This window comes from Osmia lignaria, chromosome 10, assembly GCF_051020975.1.
Source record: "Osmia lignaria lignaria isolate PbOS001 chromosome 10, iyOsmLign1, whole genome shotgun sequence".
Taxonomy (NCBI): Eukaryota; Metazoa; Arthropoda; class Insecta; order Hymenoptera; family Megachilidae; genus Osmia; species Osmia lignaria.
In genome coordinates this window covers 11,215,044-11,228,074 of record NC_135041.1, presented here as the reverse complement: position 1 = coordinate 11,228,074, position 13,031 = coordinate 11,215,044, and the positions used below count along the sequence as shown (strand labels likewise).

Genomic DNA, 13,031 nt, shown 5'->3' with positions numbered 1-13,031 from the left:
ATATTGTTTTCTAAGATTCTATTTTTTGTTTAAAGTATTGGGATACTTCGTAAATTCTTAAAGTTTCGTTCGAAGGATTTACGGTGCTCCTTTCTTAGAAGTGTACACTTTACATATTGCCATAATAGAATCTGTAATTTAGGAAATTCCCAAATTATTGGCAAATAAAAAGGGTACACCTTTTGAATCATCCAACCTACGAGTACGTCAAAGTGTTATTAATTAAAAAAGTAGTAATCTTATTTTATGGGGTATGTCATATATTGTTAATTAGTTAAAAAAAAATTAAGGAGACGTTTAACCCTTGAACGGCGGACCATGGAGAGAGCTACAACTTTAATTTATTTTTGTATTCACATTATTTCCATTCTTTAAATTTTACACTGTTTTTCTTAAATTATCCTTCCAATATATGAAATTCTTTCGTTTAAAAATTATCCATTTAACTTTAAGTTAATATCCTTGCATATGTTTTGTGAGTTCGGATCACGATTGGCCCAAGCACCGCTGTTTAAGGGTTAAAAATTCTGGAAACCATTCACCCACAAAGAAGTCATTATTAGTTTATCCTGGAAACTTTATGAATATAAAATGCTTGTTACCTCTAAAAATACCAGAGGTAATTAAAACGTTCACAGTTATTACTTCGCCTTGCATATACTTTTTATCATTCAAGTCACGTAAAACGAAAACATTCTCACGGAATGTAACAATTCAACAAATGTTTCCCTGCGTGCAGTTTTTCTTATCTGCATAATTTATCGACGAATTCAATTCACTAACAGCACGTGGTCATCGTTCACTATAAAACGCAGTCGTGTAACGACCGGTGGAAAAGACACTGAAGCGCAGAATGACCAGTTACGAAGAGGACAACGGAAACCTTACGAGATACTAGAAAGGAAGGGCTTCGAAGAAGATATTTTGACCGCATTTAGCATGTTTCCTTTGAAATTTCTCATTACTATACGAGGTCAATAGTTGCTCTGTTGCGATTCAGGTGTTTGGTGAGCACACCCTTTTGTAGCATATTATGTGGACACACCTGAAGGTATGGAAATGTAGCTTGACCTGAAGCGAATTTTCATGGAATTTTACATATTCTGTCTTTGTTTTCAAACAAGAAGAAACTTGGATAGTAAATGAAAGAATAATTAACCCTTACCTTACGGCGATACTCAAACGAAAAACGTTTCTTCTCTGGAATTTGAGAATTTGAGAGTTCTAAATAATTGGTGACCATTTTCGTGTAAATGATGAATATGTAACATGAATGACATGAATAATGAGTATCTCGCTAACAGGAATTAATGCAAATGGCATGTAACATGAATAAAGAACGATAACGAATAACGAACAATGCGAGCGACGAATAAAGAAAATCTTGTTTGAACATTGGCTTAGTAAAAGCTACCTAAGCGTGTTTTATCAGAGTGAAATATCAAAGACCTTGATCCAACAGGATCTATCATTAACAGTATTGAAATATTAATAAATAGTACAATCGACCACAAATTCTAATATTAAAAATTGCCAAAACAGTTTTTGTTCAATAAATCTAATGGGTCATCTTGAATTTTTTAAATATTACTTTTTTATCTGATATTATAGACAAAATGAATTAGATAAAATAAACTCATTGACTGATAGTCATTCACACGACAAATCGTGGCACGTACGATTATGATAAGCGCAGCTTGAAAACAGCCAAGTGTTGATAATGCAAACGTTGCATAATAGCATTCTGAAGAACGCGACACGGTATATCACCGGTAGTTCAAGGCCGAGTGAATTTACTATGTATACAGAACTGCAGTCTGCATCATAATGTCACTCATTGCTAGTCGGAGCACGAACGGAAACGTGAACTAACCGTTTGTTGCTGTTATCAAGTACCATAGATCTATTCCCGTAAAAATTAAGAAACAAAGAAAGTCATTTTCAAATTTTATCAATATGACTCATCAGTGTCTAATCTAAAGACTCGTGTAAGATTTCATTTAATGAATGCAGTGTCGATTATATCAATTACGTAATTTGAACCTTCTTCTGAGGTAGGCTAGATTGTTCCTGAAATTTTGAAATTTCAGAATTCTTGAAAATTTTGTAATTTTAATACTTTTAGGATCTGGAATTCTAGAATATTGGAAGACTGAAATTTTGAAATTTTTACACTTTTAAGATCTGAAATTTTGGAATTCTAGAAGTTTGGAGGTCTGAAATATTGTAATTTTGGAACTCTGGAATTTTAGAATTGTGGAATTTTGGAATCTTAGAATTTTAGAGTGATGAAGGTTCAAATTTTCGGTGAAGGAAAGAAACTCCTACCACTTACTAGGATATTTGAAAATTCGTTCATCTGTTCAAACAAAATTACAACTGTTATAACGAGACTTCGTTACTCGTCAGAAGTCAGTACAATTACAGTGCATAAGCGAAGCTCGAGGATAGTGTTATCAAGATCTCTGACTGGATTTCCGGTGCGCGAATCGTTACGAGCCCACCGCAATTCGATCCACGAGGTCGTCGCCAATAGTAAAAGGTGGGATAACATTGACGTAAGGAAGATCGACGAGACATCGGAGTAAAAGTCACACAACGGTGGCAGACGTCGTTATGCAAGCATAGTCGTGTTACGTGGCATTTTAGATCAGAATCAAACAGCATAAATTAAAAGGAAGATTGATTTACGGGTCCCGGTAAAATGAGGATGGAAGTAATCCGATCGAGCGAAACTCTTGGCCTGTTTGCTTTTTCTTATGTAGGAATTCTATTAGTACTGGAACGATGCAAATGTCACGAATAAATTGCATGTATGCATTAACACCTTGACGGCTGTACATTTCATAATATCTACAACCTCTGTAATTTCATGTTCTCTTTCGTATTTAAAATGATTTATATTTGACAGCTTCGAACCGCACGCCATAAGAATACCATTTTTCATAATAGGTATAATTAATATGTTGTATACTCGTGATCAAATCAGGTTTCCTCAGAAAAAATGACGGTATCCCCGGTTCCCGCCTTTCCCCTTCGGACATCCTTAGGGAAAATGACAATGTAGAGAAGAGAAAATTTATCAAATTTTATGATATTTAACAATTAAAAATCATATTATTTTGTTTCTAAATTGCTTTTAATATTAATATTATTTCCTGCTTTCTCCATATCGCCATTATGGAAGTCTGAGAACTAATAATCTAAAAATTCATCTATGTTAACAATTTTTTTTCTAAATGAAGACCCAGAAAAAGAATAAATAATTTTATTTCAATTTTTTAAATTGAAAATAAAAAATTTCCCATTGGAAATTTTATTTCAGTTTCTTAGAATGATTCTGCATTACTTGCTAAAAACACATGGAAGGGTAATTCTAAAGGGTATTAATGAGTTGAGGAAACATATTTTCAAGGAAGAAACTAGAAAAAATTATATTATTAGCTAAAGTACGAAGAAACCATAAAACGATGTTGGCCTTACGTATTAACAGCAAGGAATTCAAAGAGTTTCAACGATCGGATGAATTTACTACGTACAAAAAGTGCAATGTGCATCAATGCCCGAAGCTAGCCATTCAACGAGAATTTTCTTTTTAATTACATAGCCGCCGGAGTGATTAATTTATGGCATTCTTACGCCTTGATTACTCGTATTAATATTTAAGCGATCGTTCTAAGAATAGTCAATACCTTAATGAAAATATTCATGAATATTCGAAACCGTGCTAAATTGCTTTTAAACTAGTAAATCAGGATCAGCAGGAGTGCATTTGATTATGCTTTAAATAAAATTGGTAGAATTCATAATGCATACTAATTAAGTGCAATGACTTGATTGCTAACACTATTAGCTAGACCAATTTTCAATTTGAATATTATTAAATTATACTAACAAACTGTGCAATAATAAATTAAATAATCATACAAGAACTAAATTTAAAAGTCAAACTATTATACATATATATTCACTACGTAAATCTTTGCCTCTGATGCATTCGTTTATATAATAATGCATATTACTTTATGCATTTTTTACCATCTTGCTGAAAGAGCGGAAACTTTCATAAGATCGTGAATATAAAATATACAGGGTGATTCTAATACCCTGTAGTATTGTTTCGAGTAAAATTAAACAAAAATTATAGAGAAACATTTCACGATCTTTAATAAACTCTGTAATCGGGTCATATGATTCTTTTTAAAAGTGCATCGCTGCATCTGCAAAATGCAACTGAACATTTTGGATAAGAAAATATTAGAATACAATGTTTCATACAGAAGTTTGAAATACTATATGAATTATTAATTTTTTGTTCTAACATTTTTAGTTATTAGGGTAAATTGATATCTAGATCTCTATGAAACAAATAAAGTATTTTAATTTTACTTTAAAGATAAAAAAACACATCGAATTTCAAATATTTAGAAATGTCTTACAAAATGGAAAAGTGGCAAAACAAAGCTGTAGTAGGGCCCAGCTATTAGAATCACCTCGTATAACACTAGTCTCCTTCACGGTCACGATTTCGTTGCCATGAAATTTTCATCATGTCACGTCACCATTTGGTTTGATTATCTTCCAAGATTCCACTTTTTCCTGTTCATAAATTATCGTTTCTTGTATGGCCTCGAAACTGCGTCTTTCCTGGTCAAAATTTCTCTGTTATTTGACGCCACAAGTCACCGTGCAAACAGGTTAGTGACGTAACTGAGAATGCGCCATCGGCATCGCGTAATGACCGATAATTAGTCGATTGCATAACTATCTCTATTGTCAGATAACACGTCCGAATGAACCATTAAGCGAAGATACGTTCTACGAATTTATGAGACTTGGAATTAATATTTTGATTTATAGATTAGAAACCAGTGCTGGTCGTAAAAAGAATATAAGCTCTTTTTCAAATAAACTTCATTGGTCAAAACATAATGCAGAATTTTTGTAATAGAAGGCTGCTTTTATTTTATTTAACCCTTCAATTTTGAAAAAAAAAGCACAATTTCAAACTAAAAAATATTTATCTATTAGATGTACAAATTAATTCAGTGTCTTTAGCATTACATTTTTCTAATTACTATTTTAAAAAAATAGTATTTTACTGATAATGCAGTGTCTAGTAAGTATCAGTATAAAACCAGAAACGAGTGTTAATGACATTAATTATCATTATACTGTAAAATGAAATATAGAAATTCTACTTGGATTAAAGTGAAATGGATAAGAGAAATATAGAAAACGGTGTTAAACAAAAAGTATGTAACTAGTCAAGTAATGGAAGAAAGTTTCAAGTTTTTAATTTGACCAGTGATCATTAGAGTATTCATCCTAATGCATCATCCGTCATACTGTGACAGCTACTACGTATCGTATGTTTGATGATATTTCAAGTACGTACAAAATGATGATTTATTTTTCGATAAAACACTTATCCAAGTACTAAGCCTATTTTTAGTCAATTTCAAGATTCAAGATTTTCATTTCCGTACGTGTAATCATTATGCTAGAAATTGTTCGTTTAACCCTTAATTAGTATCATTGGGACTCTAATGACCTACAACTAAAAAGTTGCTGATTCATTTTGCACAATAAAAAATATAATAAAAGATGTAAAAAATCCATTTTCATTCCATTCATTTTGTTTCATTGCAATGTCATTATACCAACTAAAGGTTAATAATCTCAAGAGACATTTTCTTATAAATTTCCATCGTTTCATTTCGAAGAGGTGAACTTCATTTCAATATTTCATTCGTAATAAAATAAATGAGATTTCGTAGAAATCATTTGTACTGCATAGAAAACGTGACATATTCATTTATGCAAATTTCTAAAGATGACAAAATGCTAAATCACTTACAATTAACTACTGTTATTGTCCTTCCATTTAGAACGTTGAACTGCATGATTTCAAATTGAAAAAATTCCTTTTCTAATTATTTAGTTTTTAGATCAGATACAATCTCTTAATTTAAACTAACAGAATTAGTATCACAGCCAATACTTTATGAAATAATTAAAATCGGTATTTTGTAAAGTCGTTAAAATTAAATTTTTCAATACACACTGTATAGCACTAATTGACTGAGCCCCTCTAAAAAACGTTAGTAGATCGTAAAAAATTAAAGAACACTGTGACAGCCGAATCGTACATTTTATCAGCAAAATGGAAACTGACAGCCATCGCCACAGTAACTGGTCGAATGGCAGATAAGATTAGAGCTCGAACGGAACGTAGATTCCAGAATCAACGTCATCATAATTCATAAAGCTTCCCACAAAACGATGGAACATTTTTATGACTTTTTCATAACGTATAATAGGTGAATGGTAATAACATGTGGTGGCCTTGTATTCGTTATAATAGGTACAAAAACAAGCGTGGAAAATAAAAATGCGGCCTATTCGATTGATTATACTGAATTTCTTATACCTGTTCTTATCGCTTGAGTAATATTTGTCAGAGATAACGAAGCAAAATGTACTTACACTTGCGTTTTTTGAATTCTTAGAACGAATATGACGAATAATATTAAGCAAAATTTAATAATTTTGTTTAAGAAGAACTTTTTTGGGGAGTGGGTCAAGTCCCATAGAAATTTTGAAACTTTGTAATTCAAAAATTCCGGAATTTCGGAAATCTGAAATATCATTTCGAAATTCTAAAATTGTAAAATTTTAGAATCTTAAAATTTTTAAACAATAAGAGATCCAGTTCACATTTTTGAGGGGCCACGCCTACAAATTAGTGTTTAAAAATATAATTTTCTTTTCATAAAATTATTTCAATTAACCCTTGAAATCCCATCATTTCATTACATTTCTAAATCTGCGAAAGACTTTTTTATTTAATATATTTGTCAGAAGATAGACAATCACAATTGTCATACAATTAGTGTTTTTATGAATATAATATCAGGGTTAAAAAGGTAAAGACAAGGTATCTTTATGATGTTTCAACAACTTCTTTCAATAGATGTTTCTGAAGGATATTAGAAGCGGTACGTTAATAGTAGTTTGTTCTAACGATAATTAACCTTGTCATCGTTGAAGAATGATTATTCTTACGCAAGTCGCATCATGGCACGAAACCGAGGCGATGGCTTTGTAACAACCGCGCTTGATTTACGATTTGATCGACGATATATCCGCTAAGCTATCTAAAGTGTACTCTTAATTATCGTGAAACAACCATTACAATAATGCCGCTTTGATAAGAATCTATTCGCCACGGCTATTATATCGACGAGAATACGAATCGACAATGTTTCTAAACCTAAACAAAACATAATTATGAACTAGATAAGTTTTCTTGAATTTTTTTTTTAACTTCCGGTTCGAATAAAATGCTCAACATCAATGGCGCAACCACAATTGATAAGGAGGTTAAACAAACCTTATTAGCACAATAATAATATTAAATCTAATTTTTTTTAATTTTTGAAAGTATTAAATAAAAAAGGTTCTCAATTTTTCAAAAGGGGCAATTGATCCTTTTGCCCCATTCCTAGTTACACTACTGCACAAGATAACACAGATAGAATACACCACCCTTAAAAATCTGAAAATAGATAAAATTTCCTATCTTTTTCAGCTTTGTATCCCTCTCTAGTAATAATTGCTCCCTTGCCCCAGTCAGAATTCACCCTCGTCGAAAATATAAAATATGTGATTTTTTTTACTACAACTGGTCCTTTTTATCACGGCTGCCAATGTCTCAAACAAGCTCCGATTTCCAGACATACCATTTGGCTGTCTCCACTTTTGGCACGTGCACCGTATCGGATCGATAAACTCTCTTCCGAAACTGACCAGAATCCCAATATAAATGGAGCACGGGTCTTCGACATGCTGTTGACCCGGATATTTTTTTTCTGCTTAAACGGAGCTGCACACCCTCCACGAAAATAGGCTTGATCGATGAAATGACCAACTGCCACGATATCTTTATTAATAGACATTTTTTTCCTCTGGCCCTAGAAGAGGAGTAGATAACAATATCTATGACCGTATCCTTGTATTTGAAAGGATTATAGCGACGGAAGGTTCGATAATATTTAATCAAAAGGGGTGTGGTTCGTGCATGTCTGCAATCGCTTAGCTGATAATGTTTCTCAGTCTTATCTAACCACAAACGAACAGAGAAAAATATGAATTGGAGCAATAAAAGTCGTGACAGCCCAACTCAGAATCTAATAGAAGTTTACAGGAGTGCTTTTAAAATTCCAAACATATGTAATCTCGTTAAAAGTTTATCAAATCGTAAGAAAAATGATTGATACTCATAAACTGCGGCAGATAAATGTGTCATTCCAAGATGTAATCTCCAATTTAAATACTGAGTGAATTATCAGTGTACATGGCCAACCATTTATCAAAAGAATAAATGGAAGAATATAGTGACGGTGAGAAATGCGAAAAAGGTACGAAGCTTTATACATAACGTGTTCCCAGAAACGTCGCTTAACCCTTTCGTAATTAATTTCCTAGTCATAGTGTCCTTAATAGATCCCAAGCATAGATCAACTTCTTTCATTTCAATGTTGTGTATTAAAAAAAAGTTATTAGTAATTAAAAATACAAAATTCAGGTCAATGACCTGAAGCAGTATTTAGAAATAAAATTGAAGAAATATACAAAAGTTATTATTTACTGAAAAGAAATAAATTGAAAAAGTGAAAAATTGCAAATGAACCATTTAAGTCGATCGATGCCACAGTTCTGAATAAATAATAACGAGGGAATTGTGAACGAGTGATGACCGAGGTACCATTCCCATGCCGTGCCTTTCTCTGAATACGAGATTGCAATAAAAGCAATTGCAGTAAAAGCAAGAACAAGCCCATCAATAAGCTTATTGTTCGCGCGTCAAGAGCGCAGAAACGTTTTCTTAGAATACACCGTGGAACGTTTCGAAAATACCGTTTCCATCAGCCTATGTACGTACACGTAACAGCTTGCCACGTGGGAAAATAATATATCTTCTGAATGAAAAATTCGTATCGTGATTATTGATCATTCATAATTGAATTTCACCTGAAATAGCAAAGCATTACCAGAGTTTTACATATAGTAATAATTTCTCACTTTGACAGGAAACTTTAGAATTAATATAAAGTCTTCGCGTATACTTTAGAGCAAGATTAACCCATTAATGCCTAGAGTTACGTATTAAGTGAATATTTTCTTTTACCGCCTATACTTTTAATAGTTATTTAAAATTTGTTAAATATTTCGAATTTGTAATACCAGAATTAAGATTTCTGGGACCGTATTATTGAACCTTCGAGGGCCCTATTGGTTAATTTTGGTTCAAAAATTGAAATTTATTCTAAATAAAATAAAATGGCATTTAGTCGCAAAGGAAAAGAGTAATAGTAAAAAAATAAAGGCTTAGAATAAGAGAGTCTCTGAGAAGTAGGATCCGGGGCTGTAACCCCCTTTAGACCTCCCCTTAATTTGCACTGTATGATACCAAACATCGATGACCACGCACACTATTCAATAAACAATTTTATAAATTCAAAAATTCTTCAAATTTTTCATCTTTCGGTATTGTACCAAAGTGCTACCTGAACGAGGGTGAAATAGAGAACGGAAACAAGTTGTTTACAGTCAGTGTGTAGTCGATGTAAGGCTTACAGTGAAGGTCTCGGAAAGTAGGTGATTCCACGTAAGAACTCGTGCTGGATACAAAGGAACGAATACGAGACCAGTGAGCCAAGAAGATAGCGGCTTGTAACGAAGTTCCCCGTTTCAGCTCGATGTTGTAAATCTCTCGATTTCGTCGTGTAACGCTCTACTAATAAGAAACAATCTTTTTTTCCTTCTTAGGCTGGGTTTTACCGAGTCATTGGATCCCGGAAATATCCCAAAGAATTAAGTGGGAATCCGAAAAAAAAAAAGAAGGGAACGGAGACTGCTACCTGTTACTATTCGTCAATGGTGGCTGGTGAAAGTACCGGATACGTTGGGAAAAAGAAACAGAAATTGTGAAATAACTCCACGGTACAAATGGAAGAACTCGATCCATGGAATCGAAACACTTTAAGTAAGAATGTAGAAAATAATCTTTTTAGAAATTTTACAAATATTTCATTGCTTGTTGATTTAATATCATTTGAATAGCAATCTGTGCTCTAATTTTTATTTTCTACAACAAAATTTGGAGATTCATAAACATAAATGCAGTGTCTATATTTATGGATGAATCGATTTCTATTTAATCCATCGTGGAGAAATATATGTTTTACAATTTCTGTAGACAACCTAGGTTATTTATCTGAAAAATCTGAAAAAACTCTGGGATAGTTATCGAGTTATCGAATTGTTCATCGAATCAAATGTTTAAAGGATTAATTGGGAAAAATAAGTATTGGGAAGGAAGTTCGGAAACAGGTTCATAAAACCACCAAAAAAATGTATAAAATTCAGAGATTCAACACCCATGATAACTTTTTAACGATACCCGAAAAGATTCTATCAAAACTGTCATTCACAAATTCGCTACTTCAATGCGGAAACAAAGTTAGACATTTCGAGGGTAACGCCGCGTATCATCGACGTCGTTTCAACGCAGGCAGCTCGTCCCTTAGCTTAAACGACGGGAAGACGAGCGACGATAATGTTCGCTAAGGCAGCCGTTTGAAACGAAAGCCAAGGGGTCGAAACGAAACGATCGTTTCCCCATAAACGACCCATCGTAAATTCCGTACGCGCAGCGGAGCCCGATCGTAGAAGTTTAAGCCCGCCGTTCAACTTTAGACGAGGACAGTCAGGGGGCCGGTTTAAAATGCAGCCGCGGAAAGACGTGGCCGGAAGTGAAATAGAGAAAAACGTCGAGCAAAAGTCGTAGACGTTGGAACGTATGGCAAAAGGGAGGCGGTTATTTTCTCCGTCTGTCTCCCCCGCCTCATCTTTATTCCCCTTTTTTTCTCTCCCTTCACGATTCCTCTTACCTCACGCTGTAGGACCTTCCCGGTTTCGAGGTCATTGCACCGCGCTGCTGGGTGGTTGCAACGGGGTGGCCAACCAGGGTGGCGGATCGATTTTCCACAACGACGTTCGGTCGCCGCGCCGGGAAAAATCCCCTCGTCGTTACACTCCTCCACCTCCTCTAACTCGAACCGATCTCCCACCGCGGCACAACTACGCTTCTTGGCACGTGACTACGATGTAAAAACACGTATTGCTACGTCGCGAAACGGAGCATCCTCTTTCGAAGCTGAAATCGATCGGCAACCCTTCTCTTCTCTGGCGCCAGTCCGCCCACCTCCTGTCGCCGTCGATCCTTCGAGACTCGAGACCGCTACGATTATTCCATAACTAGGATAAAATATTCCCCAGAAAAATATCACCATATAAAACGAGTCAAACTATTCACCAACCACCGTAACGATCGAGTCACGATTATTCTCCGGTTTGTAATTATTTATCAAGATCAAGGATTCGCGATGGAGAAGGGTTACACTAACGATGTAGCGTTAATCTAACGTCGCAGAAAGCGATTAATTACGAGCTCGCTGGTCGGTTGCTTAATCCAGATGTCGATAGTGATCGATAGGTCGATGTTACGTCAAGGACGGGGATCCCTGGTGGCACGAATCGGCTTGTCGAACCGCGTTCGCGAGTAAACAGATTCCACGTAGTCCAATGTCACGGCTCGCCACGCGGCCGTGCCTCGATCGTTTCTCTTTGCACGATCAGTTAGAGTTTGGCCGTGCCAGGGCCAACACGCCGCACGGAATCGTTGCACTTCCACGCCGGTATTTCTCACTTCCCTCTCCTTCCGGTATCCTCGTGATCGCGACGTGGCCGCAAATTGCTTCTGGAACGATCGAGCATCGTGACCGTTCTTCCGATTCGCAGATCGCGATCGTCATTGGTTCGCATTTAAAAGCAAATTTTTTTATGGTCTTGCCCTTGAACATTCGCTAAGGGATGATTAACTCCTTATCTTTTGTCGCAAATTGTTTTAATTAAATACTCTTGATTTCGATGATAATTTAAGAATTTTTAATTTCCTGAATTTTATATTACGATATCCGAATGAATAGTAAACAGAAACAGCTGGAATCTCTGAAATAAATCCTCGAAATCACAACGAACCAAAACACTGATCATTCCACGACGAAAACAACCCCTTTAGATGGTATAAAACTACCCCTTGGTACACCGATCACGTTCACAGGAATTTTATCTGACAGTTTTTGCAGCATGATGCCGCCCGCGCAACATCCTCGAGCGGAATAAATCGTGATCGATCGGCCACCCTATGTTGGCTCGTCCTCGGAAAGAGGAAAGAAGGCGCGTCGATTCCGGGAAATGTTCGAATAGGGTAGAATAATGACGTCGTGGTGGGAATAAGCGTCGCGGCAGTTTTGTATAGCAGCTGCAACCACCGGAGACTGTCGCCCACGTTTTCTTCTATCGACCGTATCGCACTGCGGCGACGAATAGCACTGGCGGCTTTACCTCGTGGCGCGCAGGTTTCATATGGGCGCCCGCGCGACCGCGAGCGCACCCTTTGTGTGCAGGCGTACACACAGGTGGCGGTCGTAAAACGGAATGTGATGCGATTCAAATGCGGATCACGAAATTCTTTACCATTTGATGTTTGAAACAGGGGTGAGAAAAGTTTTTATTCTATTTCTTTTTTCTCGTGAAGTAATAATAAATGTTGTACCTATGAGCACTTTAGTCCATTCACCGACTAATAATTGAAGTAGACGCACGAATAATGCGTGACTGGGGTTACCTGAAGAAAGTAAAGGACACAATTAAATAGGGGTGGGAAAAGTGTTCAACTTGTTGAGAAAGTTCCAACGGTTCACATGATTTTAAATTATTCTAATGAAACTACTTATAGAATATAAAAATGTAACTCATGATTTTATTAGATATTCATACTGACTGCTAAGTTTGTTACGAAATATTTTATTTTATATATAAATATTTCTAAATTGGAATTTTATTCTATCTGACCCTTTCCAGTATAGACAGTTTAATTATGAAATTTTTAAAATGAATCT

The 13,031-nt window shown here is 35.2% G+C and overlaps 1 protein-coding gene across 7 annotated transcripts in view; it reads right to left on the bottom strand.

The window, feature by feature from the left end:
• Positions 1–13,031, bottom strand: part of LOC117611970 (uncharacterized) — a 49,429-nt gene that overhangs the window by 16,713 nt on the left and 19,685 nt on the right. The window contains exons 1-2 of one of the 7 annotated variants that reach the window (XM_034340527.2): positions 11,516–12,470; positions 10,959–11,168 (exon numbers count right to left, since the gene is read on the bottom strand). The exons of 2 other annotated variants lie outside the window; for them this stretch is intronic. In XM_034340527.2, coding sequence (XP_034196418.1) covers positions 10,959–10,993 — 35 coding nt within the window. In that variant the 5' untranslated portion in view covers positions 10,994–11,168; positions 11,516–12,470. Of the gene's footprint in view, positions 1–4,493; positions 4,689–5,860; positions 6,017–10,958; positions 12,471–13,031 lie in introns of those variants that run through there. 4 more of the 7 variants (XM_034340530.2, XM_034340526.2, XM_034340531.2 and 1 more) reach the window with 4 other exon arrangements.